The sequence below is a fragment of the Larus michahellis genome, chromosome 12, assembly GCF_964199755.1.
Source record: "Larus michahellis chromosome 12, bLarMic1.1, whole genome shotgun sequence".
Classification (NCBI taxonomy): domain Eukaryota; kingdom Metazoa; phylum Chordata; class Aves; order Charadriiformes; family Laridae; genus Larus; species Larus michahellis.
Window position 1 is genome coordinate 7,680,635 of NC_133907.1, and position 12,532 is coordinate 7,693,166.

Sequence of the window (12,532 nt, forward strand, 5' to 3'; positions counted from 1 at the left end):
GGATAAGCCCCCAAAATTCAGTTCAAGAACCCTGTAATTAGTGTCCCCTTACTCTTAAGAAAACCCTTGATATGTTCTAAAGGTCACAAGAAAAGATTGTGCTAAAAATTAAAGGCTTGTTTTTGAGATCTCTTACAAGAGAGGGGAGGAAGAAGCGAAGGCTGAAAATGCCCTTAGAACTGCACTTTACCAGAAATTGAGGCAATCATTAGCTCTCGCAGTTCCAGGCCCAGCTGAGCTACAAATATACTGGCTTCCCTGCCAGAGTGTTACATCACGACCACAGAAGTTAAATAAAACCTTTTCCATTCTGTAATTTAAAGACAGCTTAATAGAGAAGATTTCGTATTAACAGGGTGGTTTCTTCCCCATAGCAGCGACAAACATGGAAAAATTGACCTGTGCCCAGTTTAGTCTTGACTTGCCTATTCCAGAGTCTTCTAAAGAGATTGTTTCACAGGCATTAAGCCATGACCCTTCAAATGAGTTCATTTTGATTCCTTAAATAGACAGGTGTCCAGAGAGCACACGAATTGTCTCTTCTTGTCTGGTTTCTCAAAAGAACTTATCATTGAACGAAGCCCGAACTGCACTGCCTACAGGGACAGCAAGATGTGCTTTCAGTAGAACTGGTTCAAAGAAAACAAATGACAAGAATACCAACTTGTTGTGGTTTTCCCTAAAAAAAAAAAAAAAAAAAATTGCAAACCTTTGAACCAGCTTTAATTTTAAAGCCTGCCTTAGGAAGTGCTCTGACCTTGTGGCCTACATAGTATGATCCTATAGAAGAAAATCACTGAAACAGAGAGACAAGATTGAAAAGGATGTACAAAAATCACAGAAGTCTGCAGTGAGATGTCATGGTTTTGTGCATGTTTCTCTGTATTGACCGCTGCTACCTTGGCCTTTTTATTATGGTTAATTTGAGTTTGAGGCATGTGTCTTTATGGTTCCATGTCAAATCCATCCTCTAATTATTCCTCTGCATGTCCCTTGTCTAACACACCCATCTATCTGCACACTCTGCTTCTTACTGTCAGAGACTTAAATAAAGGGGATTAAGAGCTGAGTCAGGAAACGCAGCTTGGGAAAGATGAAAAAAGGTAGCGTGGGGTGGGAGAGAATCAAGTCCTCATTGTAGCATACCTGTCTTTCCTGGAAATGCTCTGGTTTACAGGTAGCTTTTTGTCTTGCAGCAAGACCCACAGCCTCTCTGACTCCTCTTGCAAGGGGAGGACAGGGAGCTAAGTACCCGGCTGACCTGAGCTGCTTTCTCTGTGCTAGCACCTCTCCTGCCTTCACTTAGCGTGAAAACCTTTGGCTCTCTCTGAGGGTTACTGTGCAGTTTCCAATTAAAAGACTCATGGCATTAACTGATTATTTTTTTTTTGTCAGAATTTAATGGCTGCCAATACTAACAGCGAAGGGAATTTTGCCTTCTCAGATGATGCACTCACATGCCCTTTTCATAAATAGGTGGTTAGTCAGCCAGATAGGGGAAGAGCAGTCCACCCACCACAACTTGTTATTCCTCAGCTCCCTGCGTTTTTCATTCCATCATTTCGAAGTGCAAACGCTGAAGGAAGACTGAACTCTTCAGCCACCTGTGCATTGCACTGTGTACACCACAGCCCCCCCCGCCCCCCCCCCCCCCGCTTCATACGGATGCGCCCCGGCCGCCTCGCCCCCCTAAAAAGCCGAATTAAAAAAAAATAAAAATAGTAAAAGCGTGAGAGGGAAATTGCTTAATGACACCGTTCGCACGAACGCCAGGGAGCGGGTGCCGCTACCTGCCGCGCTGGCCGCCGGGGCCCGGAGCCGCGGTAGCGCCCGGCGAGCCCCGCTATCCGTCGGGCCGGGGCCGCCGGTAGCCCCCTGTAGCCGCCGGGGAAGCTCCGCGGGAAGCGGGGTCGGGGCTGCCGGTAGCCCCCGGGGAGCCCGGCGGGCGGTGGGGCCCGGAGCCGGGGGAGCCCCGCGGACGGTGGGGCCCGGAGCCGCCGTGGCCCCCGGGGAGCCCCGCGGACGGTGGGGCCCGGGGCCGCGGCAGCCCCCGGGGAAGCTCCGCCAGTGGCGGGGCCCGGAGCCGCGGCAGCCCCCGGGGAAGCTCCACGGGCGGCGGCGCTGCCGGCGCTGGCGCGGTGCCCTCCTGCCTCGCCTGAACCCTTTCATGAACCGCTTGCCCCGCAGCCTCCCCGGGCCGGGCCGGGCCGGGCCGGGCCAGCCGGCCCCACCTCACCCCACCCCGGGCTCCCATTGGCCCCCGATGAAAGTCCAGCGAGCCTCCCGGGTGCTATATATATACATATATGCGGATGGGCGTCTGTCAGCGCGGCGATGGGAGGCTGCAGCATCTTCCTCCGGCACCCCGCCCTCACCTGCGGCCGCGCCGTGATGGGCCCCGCCGGCCGCGCAGCCCCCGCGCCGCGCTCGCTCGCCTCCTCCCTCAGCGCCCCGCGGCCGGCGGCCACCCCCGCTCCCCGGGGCCGCGGGCACCCCCTGGCCGCCCTGCCCGGGCCCCCCAGCTGGCCGCTGATGGGCAGCCTGCCCGACGTCCTCTGGAAGGGGGGGCTCAAGCGGCAGCATGAGACGCTGGTGAGGCGGGCGGAGGGATGGGGATGCTGCGGCGGGGACGGGGGGGAGGCAGGGGAGCTCCTGGCACTCACCGGGGCATGGGGGGGTGTGTGTCCCTTCTGCGCCCCCAGGCTGAGTACCACAGGAGGTTTGGCAAGATTTTCCGCATGAAGCTGGGGGCTTTCGACTCGGTGCACATCGCAGCCCCCTGCCTCCTGGAAGCCCTGTACCGCCGGGAGAGCGCCTGTCCCCAGCGCCTGGAGATCAAGCCCTGGAAAGCCTATCGGGACTATCGCGACGAGGGCTACGGGCTGCTGATCCTGTAAGTGGCACCCGCGGCACCCGGGGGGGCCTGGATAAGGTGCAGGGGGAGCTGGTTTCCGAGCGGCCCGGGAGATGCTGCTTTTGTTGCACATGCTGTGGGTTTGGGTGGTTTTTTACTGCTTGCTTTCTTCTTTAAGCCTTTCTGATTTCAACCTAGCTGTTCCTAATTCGATCTAGGGAAGGAAAGGACTGGCAGAGGGTAAGAAGTGCCTTTCAAAAGAAATTAATGAAACCCAGGGAAGTTATGAAACTGGATACCACAATCAATGAGGTACGGCGCTTTGAGAAACTCTTTCTCTCTCCCCACTCCCCTGGAAACCTGGGAAATAAAAGCAGATCAAATGATGTCGTTTACCTGGATAGCTGTTGATCTGCTCTGCGGTGCTAAAACCATGAGTTAATACTCTGAAATCATTTGGGGAATAATAAGTACAAACTGATTATCAGGGTCTGACCAAAAGCGAGACCACACAGAAACCTGTAGTTGAGATTGTCTGGCTCCACAGAACAGTAAGATGATTCCACAATGATATGGGCTCCAGCAAACAGAGTGTTTGCTTACTTTTCTTGCATTCAGTGTTTTTTGCCTTCACTGCTTCATTCTTACGTTCCTCCTGTCAGGGAATACCTCCCTCTGTAACTTCTGTGTTCCTCACTGAGTTTGAGGAGCATCTGTGACACACAGTTTAATACTCTTTATTGTGAAACTCCAGTATTATCCCAGCGTCAGTCTGAAGCATTTAATTCCTGTGGAGGAAAGCTCAGTTTGTCAAAGTACAAGCAGTAATAGCATGAGAGTCGTGTAAAATCCAAACGTATATTAACACAGGGTGAGATTGGATCTTGTTCAAAGAACAGGAAACATAAGTCTTCCTCTTGTAGGTGAGATTGTTACCTATTTAAAAGACAGTTGAAATGTTAAATTACACAGGATTTTTACTAGTTGATGTCATTTTATTCCCTTCTTTTCTCTCCTCTCCACCACTTAGGTCCTGGAGGACTTCATGCACAGAATAGATGATGTTTGTGACCACAATGGACAAATGGAAGATGTTTATTCAGAATTCAACAAATGGTCATTTGAAAGTAAGTTGTTTTTTGCCTGAGAATGGTATGCATTTTGTACCCGCCATGGCATTTCAGTTAAAGTACGATCAGTGATGACAGTGTAGGCTGATTAGTTCCAAACTATCAGCTAACCATGGAAAGCGGGTTGCAGAAAAGCCACGGGACTATCAGTAGTTCCCTGCAAAATTCACCAGCAGCTATACAAACTCTTCTGACTGTCTATCTACGTGGCTTGTAAAGAAATTCAAAAATAGTGACTTAAAAATCCAGAACTTGGGGGAATCACAATGCATTTATCTAGAATGGGATCAGATACCACATGACCATTTTTGTCCATCTGATAGTTGTTAATTATCAGCAGCACAAGGTCAATTAAATGATCCAATAGCAGTGAGAAAGTATTCATAGTAGACAAGGGTTGGAAAATCCCATTTAAAACATTTACATTGGGATTGAGAAGCACTGGAGTAAGTTACCAAGACAGGAGCCTCCGTCTTTAGAAACCTTTCAGAGTACAGTCAGGAACCATCTGCCAGGGACGACTTAGGGCAGAAGAAATGGGATCAGTGGTTCCCAATAAGGAGGGAAGGCTGGGTGTAGATCTCTGCCAGACCTGTCTGCTCGTGGCTGGCTCATCTCAGCAACCTGTGTACTGAGTTCCTGAAAGTGTTTTTTTTTCCACGGTCAGTGGTCATGGCTGCATTTGGAAAGGGAGAAATAGGAACTGACAGCTTTTTTTTTAAAAAAAAAAAAAAAAAAGCAAGGGAAAGAGGTGGAAACTTGTGGAGCGTGGGATGCTGCCAGTGTTTGCAAGTGTTTTTTGGCTGTGGAAAGGGCTAGGAAATGCTGGACTAGATGGCCTCTTCAGGACCTCTTTTCCTGCGACTCAATTCTCTCCAGTAGCTTTGCCGAATATCTTACTTGCCAAATATGCCAGCCCTGCTTGGGAGAATGACCTGCTGCTCATGTGAGGGGATCCGTGGGAATTCTTATTTGTGAAGAATGTGCTGCTGTACGGGCATTTTAGCTTGATATACTGCTGCTCGGGTCTGAGGCAAACGTGCAGGTGTTTTGAAGGGCTGTTCTCAGAGCCGGGTATCATAGAACAGGGAACATTTTTCAGAAGGATAATCCAAGCCATTCTTTGACAAGAAATGGTGGACACCGTGCACCCTTCTGTTTGTATCATTTAATGATAATATTGCTTAACAACAGGTATCTGCCTGGTGCTGTATGGAAAGAGGTTTGGACTCCTACAGCAGGATGTAGAAGAAGAAAGTTTGAACTTCATCAAGGCTGTAAAAACGGTACGGAAGAGGCTTTACTGGGGCCCAATCCAAGGCAACACTCAGATGTGCAATGCTAGTACTGACCATCTGACTGTCCCATTATGAAACACCTAAATTTGTAGGGGGCAAATGCTGTATGGACAGCAGGGTAATGCTGGAAATATAGTTGTGGGGTGGGTTGGTCGGTTGGTTAACTTTCCGCTCCCTCTGAGACACCTGTTGTGCAACACTGCTGTGCCTTGGGTGTGTCTCTTGGAGTGTGTGAGATTATGCAAATACTCTGGATTTGGCGGTTAGTCATTCCTGCAAGCACACCTGCTCTGTATTTTGCTGCAACTTGGACACCGGTGATAGTTTTCTGCCTAATTTTAGCCATCTAAAAGATAGGCATCTAGCCCGGCCTAGTTTTTTAGCTCCATCTGTTGTCAAGGGAGAGAGAGACGCTGCCAAAGGGTGGCTTGTCCCATTCTAAAACAGGTGCCTAAAATAGATAGGATGAATCACCTACTGGAGAAGCCTCCCATCCTCCACTGGCTGTCCCTCATTTTTAGCTGGATACGGTCTATGTAGGTTGAGACCCATCCTTTCTGTCCAGGATGGAAAATCTGCCAGAATCCTCACTTCCTGAAAATTGCCTTCTACTTTTCTAATTTTGTTCAGAGATTACAAGTATATGAATTAAAGAAAGATTTCAAAAACTCTTTCTCTGCAACAGATGATGGCTACTTTTGGAATGATGATGGTGACCCCCGTGGAACTTCACAAGGGTCTGAACACAAAAGTTTGGCAAGCTCATACTAAAGCATGGGATGATATATTTAAAACAGGTTATTGTTTTAAACACGATTTGTCTCCTTTCCCTTCATATCTGTTTCCTACTTGGTTGATTTAACTTTCTTCATACTTGCTACTGCCCTACGCTGCTGTTAATTGCTGCCTTCGGCACAGATTGAGACACCTTTGCTGCAGCTAACCGCAAACCTGTTCCAAGCATGGAAGCGCTGCTTTTCTTATGACTGACGCTTAGGTCTGGTTGTGGGGCAATACTCAATCCCCAGGGAAGCCCCAGAAATCTGGGAGCCAGAAACATCGTGAGTCCACTTCAATCTGTCAAAAAAGTAAACAGCCAGAAAGCGTATAATTTCTTTAAAGGCAATGAGTGGGAAAAGGAGCTTCCCTCAAAGGGACCTCAAAGGGAGTTGTTTTCTTGAGAAACAAGAGTTTTACATGCAACAAAAGCCTGTTTGCTAAAAAAAAAAAAGTGATAGGTTTTGTGAACAACCAGGAATATAGTCGTAAGTCTTAAAAACCAAAGCAATTTAAATCATAAAGTACAGTTTGGCTTTTTGACAACATTTTCTGTCTATTTAACATGAATTGGCCTTCAAGGTTACAAAAATTATTCTAACTCCAAATATGAAGTTAAGTTTATATTTTTCAATATTTTGCTAGACGGTGACAGTTATAGCTAAAGATTAAGAAAGGTTTTGGCACTTGGATGATTGTAATGCTGAGTGATATATTTCTTTTAGGTATTTGAGTTCTTGATACGTCAGGACCTTAGGTCATGCCAGCCACACGTGCATTTATTTTATTGCTTCTTAGTTTATGGTTTTAAGAAAGACACTCTAAACCACTTTTGATCAGAAAAACCAGTTTGACACCTTCACTTGATATGAATAGCTCCATACTAGGAACTGGTCTTAACAATTGGGATATTCATGAAAAAGGGTGGGCAAAAATCTAGTCCTTTATATTTAAAAAAAAAAATCCTGTAGAAATTTGGCATCTATTTTTACCTTCCCCTGGTAAATCAAAGGCTTAAGTTTCCCCTTGGGGAGTCTGTGTGCTAAGTGTCTTTGATTTTTTTTAACACCTTAATCCCCTTTGAACATCCAAGCTAATAAATTTTACACACTTGTATTTCTGTTTGCTAAATATTTCACTCAACGCATCACTGATTTCCTTTCCTAGTTTAAGAAAGCAGACTTCCTAATAGTTTGCAGGAGGTCCTTCAGAAGTGATTTTTGTGACTGAGTTTTTGTCTAAAAAGGGAAAATGCCATTATTTATTGCTTGAAAAAAGGAGCTCATTGCTTGAAAAAAGGAGCACAGCTTGATATCTTCTTTTAAAGTCCTGCATGTGAGACATAATTTTATTTTTATAGTATTTTTAGTGATTTTTCCATTAATTACCTCCTGCTCCTCCCTCCTCAGCCAAGCACTCAATTGACTGTCGACTGGAAAAACACTCCGCAAACCCTCAGGAGGATTTCCTGTGTGACATCTATTCTGGAGGACAACTTTCCAAGAAGGAGCTGTACGCTGCCATCGCAGAGCTCCAGATTGCCGGAGTTGAAACGGTAAACCTGACTTTCTGAGAGCCTGTTAAAATTAGCATCCTTCCAACTCCCTGCTTTCTTCCATAACCTAACCATCACAACATCTGGGAGTGAGCTAATCCTGTCGTTGCTTCAGTGGCCTAATTGCAAGTGAATTTTTACCTGAAATCACTAGATTCTTTCTTCTGTTCGTTACTCCTAGAGAACAACTGGGATGGCTCGTAATCCCTTAGGTTTACAAAATACCATAAGGCAGTGACCAGCCATAAATGGTGCTTTGAACTTTTGGCAACTTCTTGTTTCTGTCACCACAAATGGAGGTCTTACAATTCTTTTTGGTTTGTTTCAGACGGCCAATAGTTTACTGTGGGCTTTGTATAACATTTCACGCAATCCCCATGTTCAGCAGAAGCTTTTCCAGGAAATACAAAGTGTTTTGGCTGCTAATGAGAGCCCAAGTGCTGAGAACTTGAAGCACATGCCTTACCTAAAAGCATGCCTGAAAGAATCCATGAGGTAAAATTCTCAAATAATTTGCAAAAAGCGAAATGGTCACAAAGTTTTTTACCAGCTAGGGAGAAAGAATTTTCTAGTATGTATAATTTTGTTCACCTTCTTGTTTAAGGTAAACTATGATAGATACAGGAATGCTGGAAATTTAACCCATTTTTGTTTTTTCACTGTAGATTAACACCATCGGTGCCATTTACCACTCGCACCATCCACACAGAAATGGTTCTGGGAGATTATGTACTGCCCAAAGGGGTAAGTCAATTAATTACTATGATATTTTGTCATTGATTAACTGTCCTGTAAACCACAGAAGTTGGTCGTATTTCAGTCTCAAAATGACTTTCCCAAAAGACAAGTCCCAGGATACGGAATGAGGAATTCACACCAAGAATTCCTATAAACTGAAAATCATACCTGCCAGCACTGCTGTTGGATTTAGACAAAAATATTTTGGTGTGCTATTTCAAAAATTTTTTCAGACTTTCCTATGATTTTCTGAGGAAACTATGACCATTTCTGTGCTTGAATTAATCTTCAGAGAATGACACGACATCTTCCGAAGAAACGGCCTCGCCTTTACTGTTGCGTTATTTTTTTCCATCAACAAGCTGATTCACTTGGTAGCTCTAAGCCAATTTGTAATGAGACTCTTTCTAATGCTTTGTTTATAGACCGTGCTAATGATAAATAGCCATGCCCTGGGTTGCAATGAAGAGTACTTTAATGGCTGGACTCAGTTTAACCCGGAGCGCTGGTTTCAGAAGAACTCAATCAATCCTTTTTCTCATGTTCCGTTTGGCATTGGGAAGAGGATGTGCATCGGGCGCCGCGTAGCAGAGCTACAGCTTCACTTGGCCCTTTGCTGGGTAAATACTCTAAAATGGCATCGCAATGCCTGGCTGTTCAACGTTTAACCTCATCAGAAGATCTAGAAGGCAAAGCACGCTAACTGAAATGTTTGTCTTTCAGCTCATTCGCAAATACCGAATTGTAGCAACTGACAACAAACCAGTAGAAACACTCCATTCGGGAATACTGATTCCCAACCGGGAGCTTCCCATTGCATTTCACAGACGATAAGGTACGTGCATAAGGGCCTCCTGAGCACATGAGACTTTTCTTTGAACCTCATTTAGAATTTTCAGAGAACTGTGAGTGTAAGAGAACAGATGTTTTTCTAAGCTTTATCCTCACAATGTGAGATTTATTAAATGCCATCACACTTTGTTACTTTTAACAGAAAATATTCTATGTACTAAGAAGACAAGTTTTATACAGCTTATGGCTCTGAAGTTAGCTGTCTAGTTTTAAATTCCAAGAGAGCATGTCTTCTGTGCATGATGCAGGTCAGAAATGGGGAAATCAAAATGTATATACTGTTGGAGGAAATAATAGCCATTATTTTGCTGCAATATAACTTCTCCACTGCATTTCTAGAAGATATTTCCTGAAAAGTAGCATTTCATTTTAAGCATCGATGTACAGATTAAAAAGAAAATGCCCTAGTGAAGGAACAGTACACCAGTAGACTACAGAGTTTAAATAAGAAAACTTGACTTTAGGCAGAAGGACAAAGAAAAGAAATATCTATTTGTAAATAGTTATGCAGTGTTGCAACTTATTATACATTGATGATTCAAAAATTGAATGTAAGATTTTCTCTGCTCAGAAGCTTATACAAATAAGCTATCAAAGAAGCTTATTTGCATAACAATCTAAATTGGAAAACTGAATCTGATCTAGAATTAAGTTCTCAAATTAGTGACATTTAAATACTGTGGGAGATATTTTTTTGCTGGCCAACACCACAGGAAAAAAATCACCCAGTGTAATCTGAGTAAGGGTATTGACTCCTTTAACTGAAGTTTATGCAGTGCTGTTTGCTTTTAAATAACCGATCACTATATAGATTCTTTTTCTCTTTAATGCAGCTCGCGGAAAATAAATGGCAGGCCTGCTGCTACCTTCTCTGAACAACTATGCACGGACTGGGAAAGTCAAAGCCTGGGGTACCCAGTGGAGAAACTGCAACACAAGTCCCTTGAACAATTGCTCGGCCAGAAATAGTACCAAGAAAAGCACCCATGCTGTTTTATTGGAAAAACGTGGTTAGTTAGTTCAGCTGTACTTAGCGATGTTAAAAGGAAAGAAAAATACCACGCGTGTTCATATACCTATCCAAATATACTGATTTAGTGCAGCCGAGGGACTGTACAGGATAGAGCTCGGTAATGAGCGGCAGAGTGTTCTGTATAGCTCTGTAGAGGGCACAGTGAAATTACTGCAGCCTCAAGCTGTTCAACGGGCTACCTTGGAAAGAGCTGGTTTCCAGTTTGTGGGGATCATATAGGACACCCGAGGGAACAACAACCACGACTGAACTGGCCCTGTTAGCTCAGAGTTGAAGAGCTTCGAGGAGTCAGCCTAAGGGAAAAGAAACTCGCTTAGTCCTTATCAAATGATCAGTGTCATGAATTAAACTGAGAAGTAAGCTGGCGGTCTGTAATAAGGCTAATAACAGGGCTTAAAAATTAGGATAATTCAAGAAGTATACTTTCCCTAAGGTTATTCACTTCCTTAATAAAAGGGAAATAAGGACAAAGGTATATACCAGGATTTGTTCCTCATGCCTGCACAGTACTTTGATTTCAACTGTGCGGTTCAAATCAATATATTGCTGCAATACTGTGCCTGCCACAGACTCTGCTCATACCAATAGAGTTTCATGCCTCCAACTCCCACACAAGCCATTTTATCACACCTTTATTGTAAAACCTTAGTGGTCTTTTATTGCATGAAAGGCCTTATCCGTAAATGGAATCACTGGAATCCTATGGGTTCTGCCACTATTAAATGATGATTATCCTAACAGGATAGTTACTTCATCATATGAGTAACATAAAATGTAGGTTTCAAAGAACCACAGGAAATAAGGATCCTAAACATTTCCAAGAGGTCTACTTCTTGTGGAGATTTCAACACCTGTATCTAAAGGTTAAAGCTGTCACTGCCCTGCATGTCATACTGTAAGTTAGCTATTATGGTCACTAGTCGATTTTTCCCACTGACGCAGTTTCAAGTACAGGTTTATATATATAACCAAGAATGGTTATTTTTATTTTTTTTTTAGATTCTGAAATGATACAAGATTTTTAGCACTTGATGGTGTGTCTCCTGCATTCTTTTTATTTGTTTTCCTCTGCTGTTATACTCAGACATGTAAATGTAGCCATATTACAATGTGTAAAGCAATTTGTGCATTATCTGAATCTTTCTAGTCAATGTGGTAAAAGTCAATTTTGTGATAAAATAAAGATTTCTATTTTTTTTTTCTATAGATAGTCTTCCATATTTTTTTTCTATCAAGTCTTTGTAGCATCACAAAAATCTTGTCTTTCATGGTCACTTCTTGCAAAAACGCTGCTGGGGAGCTTTCATCCCTCAGCTTAACATCCTCCGTGGGCTTGAACTCGAAATTCCACAAAATCAAGTTACTTTAATTTAACAGGGAAAAACTGCTTTATGCTACCCCTGAGTCGCTCGATTGCGTGCCCTAATGACACCCTGGCTGGGGAGCGGTTTGGGAAGCCCAGCTCCTGGGGGGGGTAGGGTGGGCACTGCCCAGCACCCGGCCACCCTGGCCAGGCGGCTCCTGGTTTAGCGCGTACAGGGGAGCTGAGCCCTGCAGCTCAGAGCTTTGATGCCAAACTCCTTTTGTGCTGCTAATCTCGCCATTCCTTCACTCCAGACTAGCCCTAGCTTTCAGGAATGTGTTAAATCCATGCCTAACACCCCTTTTTCCTCTGTATAATCCTATGAGCCCTCAGTGAATGCTAACGTCGGGAGGCTTTCTGCATCCATCGCACAGTCTGAACACGTTTCTCCCCCACACACACGGTACTGAGGTCTCCAGGGACGGGATTGTTACATTTCCCTGCCATTATGACAAGATAAAACCAATATAAAGTTTTGAGGAAGGATGAAAATAGTTTGAACCTTTGCAGGATCAAAAGAAATGATGTATATTAAAAAAGCCGTCTGCCCAACACTGTGACTGACAGCCCGATGGCTACACAAAGAGCAAATTTGACAGTTATCAAAACCACGCTCTTTGCCAAGACAAGGCTGCCTCCGGCTGAGTGAATGATGGCGTATGAAAGCCCGTGCAGCGCTATGTGAGAATGTCGCTTTTGTGAAAATCATATTGCAACGTGTACGTTAGAGCGACTGTCGGTTGTGCTGCTGAAACCACCCCGACAGCCGGGAGCCCAGGGACGGCGGGCTGGGGGACCGTCGGTGCTCACCCCATCCCCCAGGAGCTCTGGCAGCTCGTGCTGAGGAGCAAGGCTCTGGGGGGGAATCTACCCAAACTGCTACAACTATAATACACACCAGGTCTCTTCGTACAGCATTATAAACTAATATT

General features: G+C 44.7%; 1 protein-coding gene across 1 annotated transcript; it reads left to right on the forward strand.

The window, feature by feature from the left end:
- The first annotated feature begins 2,281 nt into the window (after positions 1 to 2,281).
- CYP24A1 (cytochrome P450 family 24 subfamily A member 1) lies at positions 2,282 to 11,723 on the forward strand. The gene is made up of 12 exons (XM_074605023.1): positions 2,282 to 2,592; positions 2,703 to 2,893; positions 3,073 to 3,166; positions 3,885 to 3,981; positions 5,179 to 5,270; positions 5,968 to 6,079; positions 7,469 to 7,614; positions 7,943 to 8,109; positions 8,280 to 8,358; positions 8,778 to 8,972; positions 9,076 to 9,187; positions 10,038 to 11,723. The coding sequence occupies exons 1-11, from the start codon at positions 2,335 to 2,337 to the stop codon at positions 9,184 to 9,186; spliced, it is 1,542 nt and encodes a 513-aa protein (XP_074461124.1). The 5' UTR covers positions 2,282 to 2,334; the 3' UTR covers position 9,187; positions 10,038 to 11,723.
- Positions 11,724 to 12,532: the final 809 nt, after the last annotated feature.